General features: G+C 42.2%; 1 protein-coding gene across 18 annotated transcripts in view; it reads right to left on the bottom strand.

Moving 5' to 3' along the window:
• Positions 1-23,283, bottom strand: part of auts2a (activator of transcription and developmental regulator AUTS2 a) — a 336,296-nt gene that overhangs the window by 68,143 nt on the left and 244,870 nt on the right. Inside the window, exon 1 of one of the 18 annotated variants that reach the window (XM_044141283.1) lies at positions 11,860-11,952. The exons of the other annotated variants lie outside the window; for them this stretch is intronic. Within the exon in view, the coding sequence (XP_043997218.1) occupies positions 11,860-11,871 (12 nt within the window). The 5' untranslated portion in view covers positions 11,872-11,952. Of the gene's footprint in view, positions 1-11,859; positions 11,953-23,283 lie in introns of those variants that run through there. 18 annotated transcript variants of the gene reach the window in all.

Here is a 23,283-nt window from a genome sequence, read left to right as displayed (position 1 = left end):
TCCACACAGCCGCGCATGGCCTCGTGTGTTCTCCAGATTAAAGGGAAAAAAGCGTCTCCAGGGAGGTGTGCAAGATGGAGGGAAGATTTTGGAGGTCAGGGCACTTGCTGTTCTGTAATGCTAATGGGCACAAAGGAGCCACAGAGCTATTAAATGAGAAATAACAGCAAACCCATTATTGTTTTCAGATTGATCTGGCTGTGTAAATCTGTTAGCCTTAATTGGTCCACAAAGACGGAAAACAAAGTCAATGTTCCGTTCCAAGGCCAGCTTCAATTTCCAAAGCAGATGTTGGCAGATGTCGTTTTTTTTTTTTGTTATCGGAAGCATCTGCAATCAAGCTCTTTAGAGCAATGACAGGGGAACGCATGTGCTCGCTGCTATCCTCATTAAAAGCAAAGTGCTGCTGTGGCCTCATTCCCTCCTGTGTGACTCCGAATGCGGAGTGCCCTGGGGACGCCCGCCACCGGAAACGCGCGGCGCCCTGCGTAATGCCGCGCTGAAAGCAAGGCCACGTTTAAAGTGACTAATAACAAATCACAGAAGGCCTCCTGAGTCAGGCTGCTTGATGTATCAGTCCTCTGTTTGGACATTAACACAGAGCTTATGAACGGCTAATGATGTCTGGAACAAAGCAACGTGTCCATGCATGCTACATCCAGCAACATTTATTCATCGCTGCAACTTCATGACTGCCAGTGTTGGCCTACAGTACTTCTAACAGTAGCTGGTAACAGCCGGGCTGCACAGTGGCAGAACTAGCTGCGTTTCCATTAAAATCTGTGCCCATATTTTGTTAATGTAAAAAAAATAATCACAACTTTGCAATTGCAGTGTTTCCATTAAATAGGAAAATTAGCTGAAATCACATGTGGAGAAGCTTGTTAAGAAGTCATTAAAGGTTATGACAGTGGCGGATGTCAACAGTTACATGAGATATATTATACTTGGCAGCAGCTACTGGCCAGTATGTAAAACCACACACTGAGCAAATTTCCATTTAGCATGTGGTTTCTCTGGGATATTTTGCCATATGTTAGTTTGAGAGTACTGGACGTATATATTTGAGTCTGTGTATAAATGTTTCACCCTGTGAGGATTGCAGAAAATCCACAATAAATCCAAAGCAAATGCAAAAACTAATACAAAGGCTAAGTCATTCCCATCATTGTTCCACTCTGCAAAAAAAAAACCAAACAAACAGAAAGAATGGTTCAGGTTGTGGGATAGTAATTATAAGTTCAAAGACTCCTTTATCAATCTAGTAAACTTAAAGCATTAATAGTAAAAAAAAATATTTTGTTATTGAAACTTTGTGCAAGTTAGTTTGAGTTTATGTATTCAGAGCCATGAACAGAAACATTGTTACCTCAAGAGTGAAGATACTCTGCACCAGATTTATGCACTAGCTAATTCTCACATTTTTACACCGACTGCCACATCCACTAACTCCTGTCTTATATTCCAGTGCTTTATTTACATCAGAGGTACCGGGTCAACAGGATCCACCACAGTCAACAGCCGTACATGTAGACTTTAATGCCAGACGAGCGTAAAATGAAAACAGCGTTGCATCTACAGACGATTAAGGCTCGAGTTGTTTGGTAGCGTCTGCGATGGCTGGATCTCTTCTTCTTTCTTCCCCCTTCTAAACAGCTGTCATGTTTCATGAACGTACAGACACCGTCGCCCGGAGAGCCGGGACCGTCTCGGGGAAAAAAAAAAACAACAACGCATCTTCACTGTTTCAGTACCAGGTTCCTCTGACTCCTCCGGTGCTTTTCTGCACGAGTGACAGCGACACGAAGAGACACGAAGAGCGCGGCCCCGGAGAAGATAAAACAGTGAACGCCTTCACATGTCACCGCCGCTTGGACTGACGCGGATGGAGGGAATCGGAAGGGTTGGCCTGGGGCGTGCCGACGCATGTGTGCACGCAAGTACACAAAGGCATATCCTCAGTAATGGCTTTTCATTCAACCCTGTTGTGCTTGAGTTAAGCCACTGCCTTCAGAAGTCTTGCATTAAACACACAGAGGCGGGCAAGGTTACAGATTCTGATGGGCGAATTTATATTTTCAAATGAGACCTCTACACTCTATTAAGCTCCAGGATACGCCGCGGCTTAGAGAGAAATGGAGGCAGGATATGGAGCAAATAGATTGACAAGCCGGCGAGTCGCTCATTGTTATTTCACCGAGGCCTCAGAGTGGCTGTGTAAACTCTATGAAGGACATGGAAGATCACGCTGCTGTCTGCTAATCAGAGGAGGGCGTGCTGATTGTTTTGTTTGGTTCAGAGGCGCCTCGCTTCTGTCACACATCAAGGTAAGACCCTGGAGCGTTTTAGGAGCCGCGCAGGTGGGCAGCAATTCTGCTTACAACATTTCAATTTGACAACGCCGACGCTCTGGGGTTTTAATGTTTGAAGATACTGTCAGCGTTGCGCCAACAGTGGCAGACGGGCCAAGTGATGAATGGAAGCGTGCCTGAATCCGGTGCTCTGGGTCTTTTAAACAACACAAGAAAGGAAGAAAGTGTTCGAAGGAACGCCACACATGACAGTTGTGTTTACCTAAACTCTAATTTCCTTCAAACAGTTTTCTGACAGGGCTTTTCGCCGAGGTGTGATGTGGAGTATTTGTACGTTGTGTCGAACAACTTGCCGGCATGTGTCGCTTTCATTCCTGAGATCCCGCTGACGTTTTGACAGATCGACAACGCCGCTACGTTTGCCCGTCTGCCAACGTCGGAGCTCGGAAAGATGGAAAGATTATTCCCTTCCAAGCCAATTAAAGAACGTATAATGAAGATGGGCTGCATGCATCCGCTGCCGCCGCTGCTTCCGACAAGGCGATCCAGTCTGAGAGCGGAGTGGTCAAGTTTGCGAAACAGAAACTATCAGAGTTTGTCTTTTCTTCTTTGTTTGGTTTTGTTTTTCTTCAAATTTGCAACACATTGTCTTGGATTCCCATGCTGTGTGGATGTAGAGTTTTATTGATTTGCACAACATTGCCTGCAGCAGTACTCCAGGAAACACCCACAATCCGTGGAGTCCTGTTGTGTTGTCAGACAAAAAGTGTGAAGAATAACACTGGCTTGTTTTTTTTACCGTTTTTTTTCTTCTTCTCTCAGGCAATTTCTTTCACAAGTGAAGGACAACTGTGACAAAAACCCAAAGAAAAGCAGCCGCATGTGCTGTTGTTGCCAAAAAAAAAAGAACGTACAAGAAAGTTCAAGGTGAGCAAAAACCTCATCTTTAGCGCGTCACTTCTTCCTTTCATTCAGGCATGGTGGGTGACCTCTTGGTTAGAAGGCTGACCCCAGTCTCACTTCTGGGCCTGACATCCACTGACAGATGACTAACCCCTGAAAGGTCAGGGCCGGCCCGGCTGGGGAACACCTGCTGTCCAAGACTAACTCCTCTCTTAGAGCTCCAGAGAGCAGCGGGAGCCGGGGTCCAGTTATCGGACACGGGCAGGAAAACTTGGGAGTAAAACAAAACTGTTGTCAGTGATGAGGAACTTGAACGCTTTAGTCTAGAAGGAAAACAGAGGTGAAATTCTTTGACTCAGTGAGTGGGAGACGAGACCAGGGGAGGTCAAGGGGTCAACGGGGAGAAACAGAAACCAAGGTCTGGTGTAGTTCAGGTGTTTTGATAGTAATCCAGTAAAGTAAACAAATAGAACAGAAATATTTTCTAAACAGTTCTTAAGTGTTACATTCAGCTGCTAAGAAATATTGATTTTTACACTGTACCAACTTAGGAAAGCTCATATTTGGTAGTAAGTGAAGGTTAACCATATTTATTATTGATTTTACTATACCAAAATATACTGTAGTTGTATGTGACAAAAGATTGAAGCTGAATGTTGCAATTTGCTACATTACAACAGGGGTGTCTAAACTTTTTGTCATGTAATCAAGCAAATAAAGTAGTATTTTTTGTAGGAAAGGGGTGTTGGTTATTGCTGATCCACAACTCTAGTTTCAAATTATTTTGGGCACGACTGAACAAATTTACTCTGAATTATGAGTGGAATATTTAGCCATGTTCAATAAATTAAATAAAAGGTGACAAATTTGGCTTGGATCTAATTATTCTAAAAGTTTATCTATAAACAACTAACACTTTGTGTTGTACTTAACATAATATTACCTTGATTAGAAGCAAAAAGTTTTGATCTGGATCAACTGTCTGTGCTAGATGGACCAAAATCTTAAATTGCAGTTAGGGGCCGCTCAAAGTCAGTCCAAGGGCCACAAATGGTCCCCGAGCCGTACCTTGGACACCCCTGCATTACAGCCATCAACTTCAATTTATTAAATATGGGCTTTGTCAGAAATCATAATAGAAAAATTCAGTATGATGGTATGTGTGAAAGAAACTACCATTACACCGCAACTACATGCCACACTTTTCAGATATTTTATTAGTAAAAATAAAAAATTGGAAATAACTGTAATATGACAAAATGTTAAACAAAAAAAACAAAACCCACACACACAGGGTGCCAATACTTTCGCAAGCCACTGTAAAAGTCCAGCCGGAGTGAATACACAATGATCTCCAGAGCTGCTAATCCGTTTTCCTGTTTGCACAAAAACAGAATCCAGGAAAAGGAGGCTGAAGGAAAAGCCACACATTCCAGGCTAACATGCCAGCTTATATCTGGCTCAACTCAGGCACAAGTTTCTAATCTTCAAAAGCTGGTTTTATAAGTGCATAATGAGAGAGGCCACAATAGAAAAACAAACCATTTATTTTCCTCCCCCGGAGAGTAAGTAGAACCATATGGGCCAACGCAGAGCCAGATCCGAACATCTGGGCGGAACGGCAGAATCAAAGTCAACTGGTGCCGAGGACCCCGGTGAACCGCAGCAACCTCTGCCTGCCCTGACAGAATTTTTGCTCAGTAGAAAAACAGGTTGGAACCGAGTTCTCCTGAGTGTCTGCGTTTTCCCTCCACTTGCCTTTTTTTTTTTTTTTTTCCAGGATAATTGCTAATCAAAAAGCGACTGTCGGCAAAGGTCCGGGTACGGTCCGTGGCGGTAATCGCTGGCAGATGGCAGCTTGACTTCTATTAGAACCAGCTGGAGGAGACTGTGGCGAATTCCTGCGAAACTGTTTCTGTAATATTAGGTGGAGGTCACAGACAGTATCATCCTGGAAGGGATTTGTATTGATTAAAAGAAAAAAAAGGACATACTGTTGGGTAGCTATGTTACGACGTAAAAGCACAAAAACAAAGATGTGCATTTATTGGATTGTTTGATGGTTGAGCACTGTTCAGAGCTTTCATAGCCATAAGAGACTTTGCTTCAGCCCCTAAGACCTAACAGGGTGATGAAATCCCTCGATAAGGACCGAGCGGCAAAGCTCGTTTTAATAGCCTTTAGCAAGTCTGCATTGCTCTCCAGCCGACAATAAAGAAACATTCTTATCAGACCATGCAGGCCGAGGTTAAGAAGCTGCACCTCCTGAGGGCTGCGCATCTTCCACTAAGCCACTCTCATCCACCGCTCCTCCCTCTCTCTGTAAGATCTCATTTGGCTCCCAAAAATACGACGGCACAGTAGGTAGAAAAAGAGAATAAATTTTCACACAAAAACGCTCAGAAATTTTGAGTTTAATCTCAGAAAGTTTCAAGACAAGAACGTGGAAATTTCTGAGTTTCAAAAGTGGAAAATTTTTCACTTTTCAAACTTTTTTTAGAAAATTTCTGAGATTAATCTACATTTTTTTAGTGTTTTCTAGCTAATTTGAAACTTTTGAAACTCAAATGTTTTTCTAGGAAATTCTGGAAATATTTTGATGGAAATTTACTAGGCATGCGCGGATAAATCAACGGCTGATAAATCGATCGGCCGATAAATCTGCCCTGATTTTCTTAATTTTGGAAGATCCCTGATTGACCTATGCTTGCATGTGAAGCTGATTGTATCCACCAAAGTATGTATTTGTCTTATCTACATCGGCAAAGGTCTAAAAATCAACTAATGTCCTCATTTTGAAAAAGGTTTGACTGATAGGTCACGTTTGCAGTTAACGTTTGCAGTCACTGGTGTCAACTCAGCAGCTTTCTTGCTATAACTATAAAAATAAAAAACAGTATTGGCTAAAATCAAAATCGGCAGGTCAGCCACTTTAAAGATTGATAATCGACAATCGACCAGAAAATTGCGATCGGTGCTCCCATAAAATTCCCATAAAATTTTCTCCTTCCTTTTTTTGTTCTCTATGTACAATGATTGTAGTACTCTGTCGCCTACAAAGACAATAAAAGCGATTGTCTCCTTTCAGGTCACAGTGGCTCAGTGGCGGACTTTATGATCTATGATTACCCAGTGGATGCTGAGAGGAGCGCACACAAAGGACGTGTTTTTTTTTTTTTTTTTTTGCTGCGTGCCCTGGAGGTGCAATCATGTATTTTAATGCTCAACAAAGATAAGGTGGAGAACTGAGAGTATCTGTCCTCTGGGAGGAATGCCGGGGTGGGGCTGCCTCCCTCATGTCCAATCACATTATGCCAAAAGGGTTGTGGCCACGCTAATTTATTCCCTAGTGCTCCTTAGGGAGAGTGTCTAGTCATAAAGACCCTGTCAGCTCCTCCCCTCGACTGGCATCGCAATCTGCAGGCGCAGCGTTCCCGGGGGAGACGAGCCCCATAGGCGTATTCTACAGCGATAATGCCACTGTCAGCCGTCTGGGCACCTGGAGGGCTTAGGCCAGCTGCAGAGGAGGCCGGAGCGGCAGCGGTGGGATGATGTGACGTATGACATAATCCGTGCTTAGGTGGGGTCCAAGCTGCAGACGGACAACGGCGTGCTTATTTCTATCCTTCCATTTCCTCGTTTATCTATGGTAAAGCCAGTTCTAGGCCTTCTGGGACAGAAAAAAGAAAAAAAAAGTCCTCCTCATTACAGCGGCCCTGGGAGGGAGCTCCAGGCTTGTCAACATGGAGCCATGGAGAAGGTAGACCGCTGGCTCCATCCAGCTGCACAAGAATAATGTCATCCGAGCTGACTGCTGGGAGCCGAGGAGACACCCCAGGAACCACTTTGTCTTCTTCATTAGAACCACTTTAGTGCGCAAGCGGGAAAGGGGGGATGAAAAAAAGAGAACATCAATTTTTCTTAAGTCTTCTGAACAGAAGGAACAGAATTAATTGCACCATTAGGCCCCCAATAGACAATAGTGATGGGCTTTTTCTTCATAAATGCACATGTGCCCACAAATTGCTCATGAACAGGCAATTATGGCATCACTCTCCATATAAGTAAATGTTTATTTTAATGGCTAATAAATGCAGGTAGGAGACTGTGTTAGGTCTGAGCACAGAGATGGTGGGCTTTGTTTCAAAATTAGTTTTGTATGATGCTTTTTTTAAAAATTGATCCAATTTTGTGAGAGCTACAACGAACAGAATGGACCTTTACTCTTTACAGTTACAAGGAAGGAGCGTGGTTGTCAACTAACAACAATTAATATGGAAAAGCTAAATTTGCTGTTTGCCACAGAGCGGATGGCGTTGTTACAAAAACCCACTAATTCTAGGTGTATAATAAGGTGAAATATGTCCCCATTAGACAAGTAATTATCAGACGTTTCATCTGGAAGCTAATTGCTTCTAATGGATATTTACAAGAGACTGAAGAGTAAAGTCACCTTGTTCTTCGGGATGTCTAAGAATGAACAAGTGAATTCACGTTTTCTGTCCTGATAGTCGGATACAACAGGAGTAAAAGGAATGCAACACCTCCCCCTATTGCTGAATGTATGATAAGAGGCCAAAACGAATAGATACAACAACACAGTGGAGTGTGTTCCTCAGGGAAGACGACTCAAAATGAACCGTGTTCAGTATTGAGTCACAATGCCTCAACTTTTTCAATACGTTGAGGCATTGTGGCTGAGAGACATCGAGACAGATCAATGACTAAGCATACAAAGAGGTTACAAAGTGATTTAAGGTCAAGGCTAATGTTTTGGTACGGCCATCACAAAGACTTGATTTCAAGCCTAGAAAGAATTTGTGGGTATATCTAAAAATGTGTGTGTTAGCAAGGCAGCCGACAAACCTCACAGAGGTTCAATTTCTGTCCCGAGGAATGGGCCAGAATTACAGCAAACTGTTGAGAGAAGCTTGTGGAAGGAAACCCAAAACGTTTGACCCAAGTCATGCAGTAAATGCTAGGCAGTAATCATTCTCTGCATACACTTCTGATTTTGCAGACAATAATAAATCCCTGACATATATTCCCTTTCTCATTATTGTTTCATTTAGCAAATAGATTTTTTTTGTAATTCTAATTGACCTAAAACAAGAGAAGTTTGACCTCATTTACACTTCAGACATTGAGGAAAAAAAGGTGTGTGTCTTTTTATTTGCCGTATGTGAACAGCAGCTAATTGCGCTAAAGCTAGCTGCGCTACAGCTTACAGTGCAACACACCAAAGGTAGTTTGAAATGTGACCTCCATGCTCATTTTGCTTCAACCAGTTTTTCCCAGGTGAAATCTCTACAGTATGAACATTAGCAGCACATACTGTGGCAGCAGTAAGAGACTTCAACACCTGCTAAACAAAGAAGCTAACACCATCGTGTTTTCCTTTGGCCTGGAAAATATCACATCTTAATGCCAGGAAGCATTTTCTGCACAATTCTGATCCCCGATGGACACATCTGATTGAAGCTTAGTGCCTCAGACCTGAGCCACTTAGAAAGCATATCTTCTCCAACCTATTGTGGTCTCCAATCCCCCAAATCCCCAGTCCTATTGCTCTAAGCCATGTGCACCCCTGACCAGAATCCCAGCATGCTATCTGGAGTTGTAGTGAAAGATTAAGGCGGTGTCGGGGTTTATGTGGAGCAGATGGAGGTTTGGGGTGGTGTGTGTCCGTGGAGAGACGTGCCTGCTGGTCACAGTAACAGCGAGGGCACCTATGGCCATTAGTGCAGGGCTCCAGGACATGGTGGTAGCATAGACCCCTGCAGAGGACAGCTCAGCTGGAGCTTCACATCTCACTACCTCACAGGCAAGAACATCCCCCCATTAGAGTGGAATAGGGGGCTATCAGCACACAAACACACTCCCGATCATGTTCAAGTGTAAGTGTGAGTCACACAGTAATGTCTTTTGCCAGAAGCTGAGGGGAGGCTGGAGACGCACTTCAGTGTCTGGGATTGTTCCTCAACACTTTCCTTTTTATTTGAGAGAACTGTTCATAATCCCCACGCCTGGAGCAACATTAAAATATGAAATAAAGTTATATTGATTTTTTTCCCATACAATCTCTGCATCACAACTTTTTCTAATTCAACCCTAAATCTGAGACTGAATACAAACTGTATAGTATCTCCCATTTAAGCCCTACCCTAGCTTTGTTTTCTTTATTTTTTCTTTACCTTGAAATGAGCAGCTTTACTGGCATGCAAATTAAATGCCATTCAGGGAATCATAAAGGATGCTGTAATGAAGATTTTATTTATTTATTTATTTTTGCCATCTGTACATACCACGTAAATAAATAAATAAATAGATGTGACTTTTTTCTCTCTTTTTTTAATGGTTGTTCTGCTAAATACCAATTCTTCAGGAATAAAAAAAAGCCCTATTCCTCCACCTTCTTTATCCGTCTCCCACCCTTCCTCCCCCGCCTTGAATCCCTCCCACGGCCCAGTGCTCTCCTTTAATGAGTAGCTGGAAATGACAGCTTTAATCACCGCCTGTGGCCACGGCGAAGGACCCGTTAATGATAGAAAAAGAACAGAGGGCCATTTGCATCAATCAGGCCTAAATCACTTTTTATGATAATGCAGTGGAGAGGGAGGAGAGGCTACCAGGATGACTCCTGCATGATGATCCTGATCAGGCTCTTTTCTTTCTAGTCTTGTGCCCGTTCTTAAAGGGACAGAGCTTCTCTTTTTCTGGGTCCTGACACCAGATATCGTTCTCTATTTTCTGCTAATGTCAAAAAAGCACAATGTTGCAATAGTGGGAGAAGCGCCATTTTTACATGTGAATGACTTTGTCCACGCAAAAAGTCATTAAAATACATCATCCTCCAGTTACTTCCTGTTGTCGCGGTTTGCACCAGTGGCAACATCTGGTTGTTGATCATGTGATCAAAATTGTTTCCATTGCAGTTTTGAGAAATAAAACAATTTTTTTTTAAAAAAAACAACACCTCATCCTACACCAAAACTTTTTATCCAAAAGTGAATTTTTTAACACTTCCATTAAGTTAAATTATTTTCAAAATCCCAAAGTGCGTATTTATCTGCTCATATAAATGCAGCTAATGTCATCAATAGTACAACTAGAGAACCACAGATATACATCTACAAATAAGAAATGGATAAGCAAAATTAAAACATTGTTTCATTTCATTGCAATTCAGTTCAATTTGTGTTTAGATTGGTGATCGGCCAGAGTTTTCTGGCCAACCACCAATCTTTAAAAGGCCTCAACTGCTGGTACCCTTTTGGCTGATACAAATTTTGTCTTGGCACATTCTAACAGAATAAGTAACGTCTACAAAGTTGAAGCTCAGTAAGAATTGCCCATCATAGGTTGTTTCCTGTTTAATTCTTTTACCAATGACGTTCAGTATCAACCTTGCCACGTTGTTTAAGTAACTTAATTAGAAACGCTGCTATAATCTGATAATTGTATCAGATGACATCACAGCTTTTATAATTTGTTTCTAAAGATATGGTCTCAACACAACTAAAGCATTCAACAAACTCGGTTTTGCTCCCACGGAAAGTGTTTTTCTAATATAGCACCACATTTACGTTATCATGTTTGTTCTCAGTTTTGATATGACTTGTTGATAAATCAGGCCATAATTTACAGCATTTCAATGTGTGTCAAGTTGTTCATATGCAGAAAAGCCTTACAATAATAGTTCTCTTTCTGTCTATAAACTTAGAACTTTGTTTCCAATGTCATACAATGTCATGGCTAACACCTCAGCTGCTCTCTTAATGCAACAGCAAACAGTCTCTTTTAGAAATTGTCTAGTCACTCTGACCTAACTGAGTAGCAGACTAAAAAAGATCTGACATTTAAAAACACAAGTCCAGTGAGGATATAAGAAAAGTGTAACAGAGATACAGTTTTCTTATATATATATATATATATATATATATATATATATATATATATATATATATATATATATATATATATATATATATATATATATATATATATATATATATATATATATATATATATATATATATATATATATATATATATATTTAGGTAGTAGCAGCAGCTGTTGGCAAAAGCAGCCAACTGACAATTAACTTTGACTACAATCCCAATTAAACACGACCTCAGGAGAAGTGCTAATATTTTTAAGTACTTTAAATCCGCGCATAATGAGCAAAACAGGCACACCTATCTTTTTCCATTTAGTCAACAAGCCATCTACTGCCTAATTATAACTGATGTGACATTCTCTGTTTCCATAATTAATTCAAAAGTGCACTGATTAAATGCAATCATTTCAATTGTTAGCACAGCAGGGGTTGCTGAACGGAGATCATCTCCGGAAATATAATTAATGCAATCAGATGACGTCTCATTTGCATTTTGTTGTGATGGAGCACAAAAAGGAATAATAAACCTGAATAAAGAACACGCTTTTTCTTTGAATTGCCTTATCTTCCTGTTTTAAAATTAAAAGGACTATCGCTTAATAATGTGATAGTCAAAAAACAACGGTAAGTCATAGAACAGAAGTCAGAAAGCCATCAGGGAGAAGTTCTACCGCCTGAATTTACTTTCAGCAGCTACTATGAAAAATGATTGAAATCAGCGATGAAAGAAAGTGCAGCCTTACCTCAGACACCATCAAGAGCCTTTGTTATCCAATGCTAATTTCTCGCCTTGGCATTGAAGAGACAGTGAGTTTAATCCAAAGGAAATATTCCACTAAATAAGATACTTCCATTTAACAATAATTTAAAAAATACGTGAAAAAACCCCTAAAATGTCCATGATGACTGGAACATTACTGACCCACAGGGTTGCCCATTCTTGGCAGGTTAAAATATCAGAACAAAACATACCAATTTGTGACAAAGGAAGACTCTGACAAGCGCAGAATCCTCCCCAGCACACAGACAGGCATGACAATGCCCCTTCAGGCTATTGCCTACTTCTGTTCAGTCTCTCTCTCTCCCTCTCTCTTGTCTGTTCTCACTCCCTCACCTAATCTCCCTTTACCACAGATGGCTTCTTGTGAGTGCAGGGGAGGGCACGGCAGTTCCACAGTAATCCCCAGCCACACAGACGGAAAAGCTTGTTAGAGCACTTGCTGATCACCACAAAAAGTCAAACTCGAGCCAGGGAAAGGTCAGCGGGAATTAGGCCCTGCACAAACTCCAAAGACTTGCCTAATTCCTCTGATAAGCCCCTTTGAAACTCAACCTGTTCTGGCTGTGCCATGGGCTCAGCCTCGCCTACAAGTAAAACCCTTCTCTAAAGCTATCTGGAACTCATTTACACAGAGGAACACACGCACACACAAGTGCAGCTGCACTCCCCGAATCCCAGCCAAGGCCTTTTACTGATGACTAGACTAGAACAGTCGACTAAAGATTAAATGATTCCCGATGTGTGTGGAAGCTGCTTGGACGCAGAGTGTTTGCTTTAAATCTGGGCTTCTTTCTACACGGGGAAAGATTTAAAGCAAGAAGAAGGCTTTGGGTTTGGACTTCACGCTGCTGCTGTTGTCAATTATCCACTTTGGATAAGACATCAGAGGGAGGGGAGTGGTGTGAAACATTAATGACTGGAAAACAAAACTGATTTGAGTGAAGATGCACTGATTAGGCTGCAGTTTTCTTTAAAGTCTGACCTGTTGATTCCAATCTGGACTGATACCAAGTTGTTTTACTTCTACTGATTGTAACAGAGAAAACCAAAACGCTGATAGAGGCACTACTTTTGAATCCAACAGAAATTTGATGAATCACCAGCTATGCGTCAAAGCAGTTTGTTATCTGAAGCTTTTACAGGCCAAACGTGGTGGGAGTTTCTAGCTTTGTTGCTTTAAATTAACTGCTTTACAAACAAGTAAAGGAAAAAGCCATTACAATTTATTTTCTATCTGACCTTCTGATCAAGGGAAACTTGGCCTATTCAAATCCCAGACTGATTGATTAGTTTCTCTCTAGAACTGAGAACAGCAGACTTACAGGAAATGTGCTCCAGACATTCCCATGAGGTGAACTTTTATACAGAAAATCTCAACAATTTAACAATTTAGGAGCACAGTTTAACACAATGTTTCCATTATTCTTTTCTTCTTCCACATGTTAAACCCAGCACAGCAAAACGATACAAACTGTGCACTAAAACTCTAAAACGAGCCTCACATAAGCAATGATCTGTTGACTACAACTGTATAAGCTCCCCCACAATAATTCCTTTGAAATTCATGAAGGTTGGGAAATTCAAGACAGACACCAGTGATACTTTCAGATTTTATATCTCTTAAAGTGATAAAGTTAGGAATATAGAAAGGACTGACTATAGACTCAAAAACAAACACAGTCTCCCTCGATATAAAACAATGCTGCCCTCAACTTCCCCTTTTTCACCCAAAGCAGAGCCTCCATAAAGCTCAGAGTGCCAGCATATCCTCAGCATAAACACAGAATATCCTGCCCTGCAGGTGGATCAAAGAGACAACAGTAGGCGTGCAGCTACAGCTTCAACCTCTCAGTAGGGCTGTTTACAGCGAGGAGTCGCTGCAGTGTTGGTTCACTATATTTTTGGTATAATGGTGAAAATGACCCAGTGTTACGTTACGCTGACTACTGCTTTAACTGTAGTGTGTGTGTTTTCCCCAAAAGAGGCCATTTTGGGGGCAGTGGTAGGTATTATTGCAAAAGGCTGGTCAAAAGCTATCGCTTCCATAGCTTTGGGTTAGCTGTTGTGGTTTCTATGCTTGTCTCAATCTATGGTCCAAATACCAAAACATTGAAAAAAACCCCCACAATGCTAGAACTCCGTTTATGTGTGTTCACAAATACAATCAGGGCATTTTCATGCTTCATGTAGAGAATCTCTGTTCATTGTAAAATTATTTAAAGTTCAGTCGTCAAACTGAAAGTAGATAATTTAGGTTAAGAACAATTGATTAGGGCGTGCTGTGGTGGCGTAGGGGACAGCACGACCCACATTTGGAGGCCTTCAGTCCTCGACGCGGCGGTCATGGGTTCGATTCCTGGACCTGGCTGACATTTGCCGCATATCTTCCCCCCTCTCCTTCCCCCTTCCTGTCAGCCTACTTTTGAATAAGAGACACTAGAGCCCACAAAAGACCCCCTGGAGGGAAAAATAATAATAAATTAAAAAGAACAATTGATTAAACATGTGAGAAACCCCCTCAGTTAACACGCATAGAGCTCCTAACCAAACGCTAACTTTAGCTTAGTTAGCGGCTAACGGTTAGCCAGTCACAACATTCATATTGTGTTTACAAATGGTTTGAATCTTGTCTGTCTTTTTTCTTTAAACTGTTTACTTTCATATCCAGCTAAGACATGGTTCAACAGATAAAGTTACAGGCTGACAGCACCTTTGTAGAGCTTCAGACAGACTTGATAAAAAAATAACATAGCCTTTTAATATCTTGGTCTCTTTGTGACGGGTGCAGAAGATGGATTGATGGATGGATTGCAGCTGCACCTTTTCACTGAAGTGTGGAAGATAGAGCTGCAACGATTCCTCAAAGAGCCCCAATGATTTGAATCATTGTTTCAAAGCGCATTCATTTTGTATTTATTTATATCTTAGTCTGATTTGTTTGATGATCTGAAGCATTTTAGTGTGAGAAAGAAAGCAGAAGAAATCTGTTGAACTCATGTGAATATCAATATCAATGAATGCTTGTATTAGATTAGATTTAGCAAAGAGCAGAAAGAATGGAAAGAGGACAAGACACAAACACAAATGTCTCATGGTTATATTTTTTGCCTCCTTTTAATTAAACATCAAACTATTTTTGTGATGCAGTTTTTCTTTTTCTTTTTTAAACTGTAAATGACTGGTTACACTAGTTGTGAAACAAAGCACTTCAAATCACAGCCTGGAGGGAAAATAAAACAAACAACAACAACAAAAAAGAGTTCTGTCTTTACACACACCTCATAATGTTGCCGCGTTTGCTTTCTCAGCCTGAGTGAAAAGTGTGGCCTCAGCTCGAGAGGTGTGACGTTATTGTTCATAACCTGAGGCGCTGCTAAAAACTGCCGGCCCTTCTGGTATCAGCGCCGCTAACGGCAAGCTGTTGGAGCGTTTACTCCGCTTAAAGTGGCGCCACACTCTCCTACCATGCAAATGAAGTGATAGCAGCTCCGGTGCTAAGTGAGCGTCAGCCTCTCCACGGCGCAAAGAGCTGTTTGGCGTAGGCTGGTGAGACAACAGGGGAAAAAAAGGCAGATGACTGCACTTCAGAGCCAGGGAGGATGAGAGGTCCACTTTAAAAGCTAAGACCACGGACAGGAAGAGAAAATGATACTAAATGGAGGACGAGGCGCTGAAGAGCACCGAGATGCACGAGGTGGCTATTTGCTCTTGTGAGTGGGTGGGTGTTAGGTGCATTATCAAATGAAAGTAATGCTATTTGACGGTAGCAAACACACACACAAAAAAAAAAAAAAAAGAGTGGGTGTGGAAGCGAGCATCTTGGAAGAAACTGAAATGAAAGGCCACACTCAGAGTTGAGCTGGTTTTGGTCGGCATCACCTCGTTTCAGTGGGCGAGTTCAGGAACAGGTACTGGGTTCAGAGGGAGTGCGGGTCACAAAGGAAGATGAAGGAGGTGGGAGGGAAATAATAAAAAGTTGTACATTGAACACTTGTATGAAGATAGCTCTGTAAATGTGGTTATTTTGTGTTATGCTACAAGTTGCGCTTTTAGAGAAAACAACAGTTTTTGTTGTCTTCAACAACAAAAACTGTTGTTGAAAAATTGTGATTGTCACTTTTTTCATTGTTACATATTCTATTTAAATTCCCATTAACACTTTGTAGATTTGTTTTTATTTTGTATTTCATAAAGTTATGACCAATTGATGAAGGATTGTATTGCTGGATTATGTTATATTTTTTGTATAGTATTAGGGTGGAGACTCCAGTACAGTTATCATTATTATTTTTCCTGAATATTTGTGGATTTATGTCTCGTTTTAGGTTGAATTAAAGATGATATTTTTCTCTTATTTCACATGTTGTGATGTTACAATCATAAACCGTAATGTACGTTATTCTGGATTTAAAGAATCTGTGCTGAGATTAAACTCATGTTCACAGACACCTTTCGTCCAATCTGACAGAACTTCAACTGTTTCACAAAGAATGAGAAAAAAAAATGTCCCTAGTTGTCCAAAGCCAAGAAAGAAGGTAGCTGTATTTCAAATTACAAATGTCTGCAAATGTTTGTCAATATCCTAGTAATGCCAAAAAAAACAAAAAACCGCACAACACACACACAAGTTAGCCATTGTGGTGATTCTATTAAATAAGAAACACAATTACAACCATATATGAGTAAGTTTTGTTCACAGAATAATTCATTGAAAAACATGCCATGCTCCCACAACTACTTCCTGTTTTCTTCTTCGTGGTTTGCACCAGCGGTAGCATCCTGTGGTTGATCATCTGACTCGTGTGATGCGATAAAAGCGTTCCCATTGCAATTTTGCAAAAATAAACCAATTTTGATACGGCCGGAAAAACACCTCTAATCATACTGACAAAACTATTTTTTTTTAATTTCCCCCCCACCAGGGGGTCTTTTGTGGGCTCTAGTGTCTCTTATTCGAAAGTAGGCTGACAGGAAAGGGGGAATCAGAGGGGGGAAAACATGCGGCAAACGTCGGCCGGGTCCGGGAATCGAACCCGCGACCGCCGCATCGAGGACTGAAAGCCTGTCCCCTTCGCCACCACAGCACGCCCCCTGACAAAACTTTTTAATGAAAAACAAGTTTTATTGAAATTCATGTGTCTCCATTAAGCAAAATGTACTTTCAAAATGTCAAATTGTGCAATTTCACGAGCAACAGAAACGCAGCTTGTGATTACACTTAGGAATGCTGAAGACAAATGCATGCCAAACTTTTCATATTTTTATTAATAAAAAAAAAATACTGAAAACCATTATCCTTTATTCCTCCAGTTTACCATTAATCACCATTAAAGAAAAGAAAAGAAAGAAAATCGTTAAGGTCTGTGGTTGTAACATGACAAAAATCAGTGCAAATACTTTTGCAGTGCGCTGTATGTGTTCACCAAAGAACCTTCATGTCCCTGTGTGGACGAGATGAAGGCTGCTGTCGCTGATGGCAGGAAGCCCGAGCTGGGGCCTTCACTCCAATGCTCCTCATTATCAGCTCATAATGGCTGGCAACATTGTCATGCCACCTTGGCTTGGTCTCATTAGCAGCTGGCAGCAAGGTTGGGAGATGGAGTGGACGCTGGCGTCACTCCACCTTCGCTCAAGTACGGGCATGGGAGCGAGGAAGGAAGCCGAGAAGGTGGCACGAGAGAGAAAAAATCTTCATCTCTGTAGATTTAATTAAAACGGGGGTGAACAGATGGGGAAGATGGAGTTAAGTCCAACAGGAGACAGCTCATCTGTTTGGGCTTCCGCTTCTCTCTTCCCATCTCGCTCTCCCCTCGTTTTGCTTCTTTTTTTTTTAAGATAAATTCTTGGCTTTCAGACAGTCAAAGCTTCCACACTGGAACTGTGACAAAAATAAATAAAAATTGAAGTCGTTTCTAAACTTTCAAAGGAACGCAAGCCTTTCGTTAGCTGCGGATAATTCAGGGCGGGGCCACTATTGGCTAACAGTGCTCTGGGACGGGGATGATGTGCTGCCGAAGAGTGGCTAAGCTCTTATTAAAAGGTAATCCAGGCAATCCTTGTGTAAAATAACAGAGCTATTTGTTTAAAATAGAGGAGAGCAAAGCAAAGATGGAGGCAGACAGAGGGGAAGGTCACACAGTGTCGGGGTTTGAGATCAGAGAAACAGATCAAGCCTGCCTGTGGCTCTTTTTTCCCCCTCCTCTCTCCCAGAAGAAGTCGCTTTTCATTCAAATATAATCATCACCGCACAGTAATATGACCTTCATGGCTGTATGGTAAAAAGAGTGAAAGCAAAGCATCCACCTCCTTCAGTCCCTCTGGCCATTTCAGAGTGTACAAAGGGATCACAGGCACAAGTGAAAACCACCAAATGAATTCAAAGCAGCGCCGAATAATATATATATATATATATATATATATATATATATATATATATATATATATATATATAAATATATAAAGCCTTTTTGCTTTGCAAAGACATGTAAATGTGTCTAGAGTGCATAAGTGGCAAAAGCTGCAACAATCTCTAGTATTTTTACACAGTGTTTGACACACTGTATCTTTGACTGACATTTGCAGCAAGAGCATTATCATAATCTCCTAGCAACCACAGCCACACATAAACATAAGTCATAAGAAGAAAAAAGAAAAAAAAGAAGTGCTCCACCTTGTGCAACAACGCCATTACGTTAGCATTTTCTTCTATAGAAAATTTCTGCCTTAGCTCAATTCCCTGCTACATTAATCTCATTATCCTTTGAACCTTTTCACCGTTAATGCCAAATGCAATTTGTATTCTGAGGCCAGGCGAAAAGCCCTAAACTGATTATCCCAATTTGAACCGTGGCGGTCCTAGATATTGTTGCGTCTGAAAGGGCCATCTAGCCAGTGAATGGGCTCTCTCGCATGCCTTCTGAGTTTCATGACACAATGTTGCGTCTGCTTTGCAAGGGGATAAATTAAGCGTGTGAAAGTCTAAGCAAAGCCCTCATTTTCCAGTTAATCAAATCTTCCCCTAATCAAATTAGCGCACATAATTCCTCTGGATGCGTGGTACAAAAACAGCATTATCCCCCTCTCTCCGGAGCTGAAAGGCAGGGAATCAGCGTGGTGCCTCTCTCTCCTCTGCATGAGCGGCCCTCAATAGGAGAGGAGGAGGGCTGGGGCGAGAAGGGAGGGGGTAAAAGGGAGTCCAGGGGTTGATGGTGTGTGTGTTGGAGGGGTGGGGGTTAGGTCTCTTCCCAGTGGCCTAACAGAGAAAGGCGAGGCCGGGGTAAACTTTGGCAGCGTTTAAGTTCCCAGCTCATTAAAAACCCTGGCTCAGTGGCCACCTCCAGGGAGCACTGAAGCGTTGGCTAATGAGGTACTTGTTTAATTTTCTTTCAAAGGACTGGACATCTGTGACACCCCCTCTCCCACCCCAATCCCTATACACCAATCCCCCCCTCCCTCAACCCCAACCCAAACGGTCCATGCCTCATCTTTTTTTTCTTCAAACCCCACACAAAGCCCATCCATCAATGGGCCGCAGGGTTCTCTCCGGTTTGATGAAGTGTCTCCCTCTGAATGAGGCAGATAATACATTTGGAGGAGTGCAGAACAATCGCCATTAACTCTGATCCCTTCCCCCTGTACCCCCTGAACAGTCAAAGCTCATCATGGAAATTCAATAGCGGTCAAGCTAAATGAATAAATGTTCACAGTCCGGCAGAACGTTCTAATTGATTTCCCTTCATGAGATAATCCACTTTCCCGTCCACGGAGGTCCTCATCGCTTCCTTTCACCCCCTCCCGCTGCCCCTCCGTGGGGTTGCCGCGGGTATCTAGGGGCGTCATAGCTGAATAGCTGCTGTGCGTTCATCTATTGGACAAGTGTCAGGTTCGTCTCCGCCGTTTTGATGCTGCAGAGAGGGTAAAGTCTACTCGCTGTGACCCCGCCAGCCAACCTCTGCAATGTCGACTCTTTGTGAGACTCTGGTCTCGTATCTAAGCCCCACAGCGGCTCATGAGACATTAAAAGGCGCCTTGCTCTCTGCAGGGTTGGCATAATTGGAATTCAAAGCAGCTAGCGCGGCGTCTCTCTTCATTGGTCACTTCCACTTATTTCATAATGCGTCTCGATTCTTTCATTATGAGAGCTGTCTGACTCATATTTGCACCTTGATGCCCTCGTAATGTCTAAGAGCGTGGGAAGAATACCAATGTGCTCTTTCCGCCGCCTGCGATCTCTTGCTTGTCCTCATCTGCAGCCCTTCCGTGCAATTCGCAGCTAACAAGGTAGAAAGGATGGAGTAGTTACGCGAGAAGGTGCACAATGAAGCGCGCCGGGTCAGAAATATGAGGCCGGTGGAAAGGGCTCATGAAAACATTTGTCAATTTCCACAGTGTAAACAGGTTGTAACAATGTGCGTGGGGGTTAGTGGGTCAAACCCATGGATCATGCATCAGCTGGCGCGTGGTTATTGTTCAGCTCATCTTGTCAAAGCAAAGGGGGCAGAAGGGTGTGAGCTCCAGCGTGTGCGACAGAGAGAAGATTTGAGGAGAGAGGGACAAAGGCCTTCAGGGCGATCGAGGCGAAAAACACTGAGCTATTATTAGCATGACACCAGAAAGCACCATCTGGGCTGCTTAATGAGCCTTAACCACCGTGTTAAAAAGAGCCTCGAGTTAATTTCCTGAAACAATATGCTTATAAAAGACGATCAGGTTGTAAACCAAAATTGCTGAACAATAATGGAGCACAAAGAATTTGGCAGAATCGGAAAATGTAGCAACCTGTTGCTTTTATCTTATGAAGAAACACAGATGTGCAACTTTTGTTTTTAGGAGATGGAAGCACCCATCCATTGCCTATACGTGCTAGACTTCGCAGGGTCGTGGGAAAGCTAGCACCTGTGTCCGGCGGTTATTGGTGTGAGGTGTGGGGTACACCCTGAACAGGCTGCCAGTCCAGGATATGGAAGCAGGAGTGATGAAAATATGTACTTTACTCAAATGTGCATATACACATGTACGAGCTCAAAATGTCACATGCATGAAAGGGTCAGCAATTGTCTACTCATCGTGCAAGGTCCATTTGAAATAAATTAAGAAAGGGCGATGTTGCCTCCCGTGTGTTGTACCCTTAAATATCAGCTGGCCGCAGATCATCCAAAAATAAGGAAATCAGGGCCTGCAAATGCATTGGTGCACCCCTAATGATAATAATACTATCATATTTATACTTTTGTGAAGTTACTTGCTGATTATTCATAGTCAGCAAGAAGCCAACTACACTTGAATACTCCATACGAACTAAACTCTTTCCTTAGCATCATCTTGTAGAAGCCTCAGGAGCCAATAATGTACAGCTAAACTACAGCCGTGATCTTGCTAGTGAGGATCCTGGAAATGTGGAACGGACTCCCTCATGGTGACCCATGGCCTGGCCTTGGATTTCTCCAAGCTGGTTCATTTGGTGTGCAGGTTGGCCTGAAGCGGTGCAGAGATGCTGCAGACAAACTGGGCTAAGATGCTGATCATGGGGGTGGAGGTCAGCACTAAGGGACAGCATGAGGGCAAAGGTGTGGGGTTTATGTCATCCGCCTCTTGCCTTCAGGCTTTTATCAAGCAGGCGAGTTCAACAGGGGTCAGACAGCTTGGTAAGGTGATTTCAGGCATCAATCATACTGAATGGTTAACTGAATAAGCTTGTTCATATTGAGTATAGATGGATGATTGAAAGTGATACATTTTAAACAATGTGTGTATGTATGTTTGCAGAAAATGTTATAAATTTCTCCTACTTTTGTTTCAGAACATCAGACTATTGTTAACATGGTAATTTGTAGCCTAAAGAATTAAGGAATCCCGTAAACAGAACCTGTCCAACAACAGGTAGTAGGATAAGGGCTCTTATAAGAAGCACATCATTCCTCAGTGTAAAGAAATTAAAGAAAAATCGAGAAATAAAGTTACTGACATCAATCCAGAAACTATTTCTAAGGCTCTGGGACTTTCATGAACCATGGTGAGAACCACTTTCTATAAAAGGAGAAAACATGGAATAGTGGTGAACCTTCCTAGGAATAGTCTACCTCAACAGTCTGAGCAAAAACAGCTTCTGAGTTCCACGGCCAAAACCGCCAAAAATAACCCAGAACACAGAGACCCATTTCGCATCCATCCATCCCTCTATTCCTCTATCCCTGTAGCATTTGGTGCCTATCTCCAGTGGTCTTTGGGTGAGAAGTAGGGTACACCCTGGGGATGTCACCAGTCACTCTGGTGCACACACACACACACACTCTAACATAAAACAATTTAGAGTAATCAGTCAAACTGTCAAAAAATTGTGATTTTGGTCCGAGGCAGAAAGCTGGAGTACCTGGAGAGAACCCACACCGGCATGCAAACTCACATGCAGAAAGACCCCAGACTAAGATTCAAACCTGAAACATTGATGCTGCAAGGCAACAGTGCTACCAAATGCTTCACTGCACAGCCCCCATCTCATGTTTTCCAGAAAAAGTCTTGACCATCCTAAAGACTTTTGGGAAAATATTGGTAGATTGACGAGACTAAAGTGGAACCTCAAAGAACATCATGGTCAACTGATGATGTTGGCCTTTTTTATGCTTCAGACCCTGGATAACTTGCAGAAACTGCTAAAATCATTAATTCTGCTTTGTACAAAAAAATCTCAAAGGACACAGTGCGGACATTCGGTTGTGAACTTAAGCCCAAGCACAGAATGTGGCTTTACAGGGAGCAGATGCCTTTTCACAAAACTGCATTTGTACACATTTCTTTGCTTCCAGTGAGCTTTAAGTAATAAACAAGTACAACCTCTCTGCGTCCATCACAGCTCCAAGTGTTCTGTCACAGTAAAACTTCTTTTCCAATGCAGTTAACTCAGAAAATTGTGATAACTTGAAGATAAAACACAACAGAGAAGCAACCCGCAGACACTTGTCGATCATGGCTCGGGGAAATGGATAGAGTTGTTGCTAAAATAACGTGCTGTCAAAGTAGAAACCCATCAGTGAAGGTGTTGAAAGGTCAGTATTCCAGGCTGCAGCACACAGAACATCCCTGCATGAGTGGAGGATGTTAGCCCACAACCATGCTTGATCGGGGCATCGCCTTCAGCTAAACTGCTGGCCGGAGCCACCCGTGGTGGTGGGAGGAGATCAGTTTGTTTCTTTGTGGGGCTTGAGGGCTGCTAAAACTGCCTCCTGAACACCTGCCAACCCTTCGACTGACTCATCAACAAGAGCCCAGGAGGACACCTCCAGATACGCAGAAAGTACATCCTTTCATGCCTCTGATATACCTAGGAGTGGGGTTAGGCCTTGATAGGCTCATCTACAGTGGGTTCTTTTTCTTTTCTCTGTCTCCTGTA

Source organism: Gambusia affinis, linkage group LG15 (genome assembly GCF_019740435.1).
Source record: "Gambusia affinis linkage group LG15, SWU_Gaff_1.0, whole genome shotgun sequence".
NCBI lineage: Eukaryota > Metazoa > Chordata > Actinopteri > Cyprinodontiformes > Poeciliidae > Gambusia > Gambusia affinis.
Note: the sequence above shows the minus strand (reverse complement) of the source record. Positions and strands in the feature narration are given on the sequence as shown.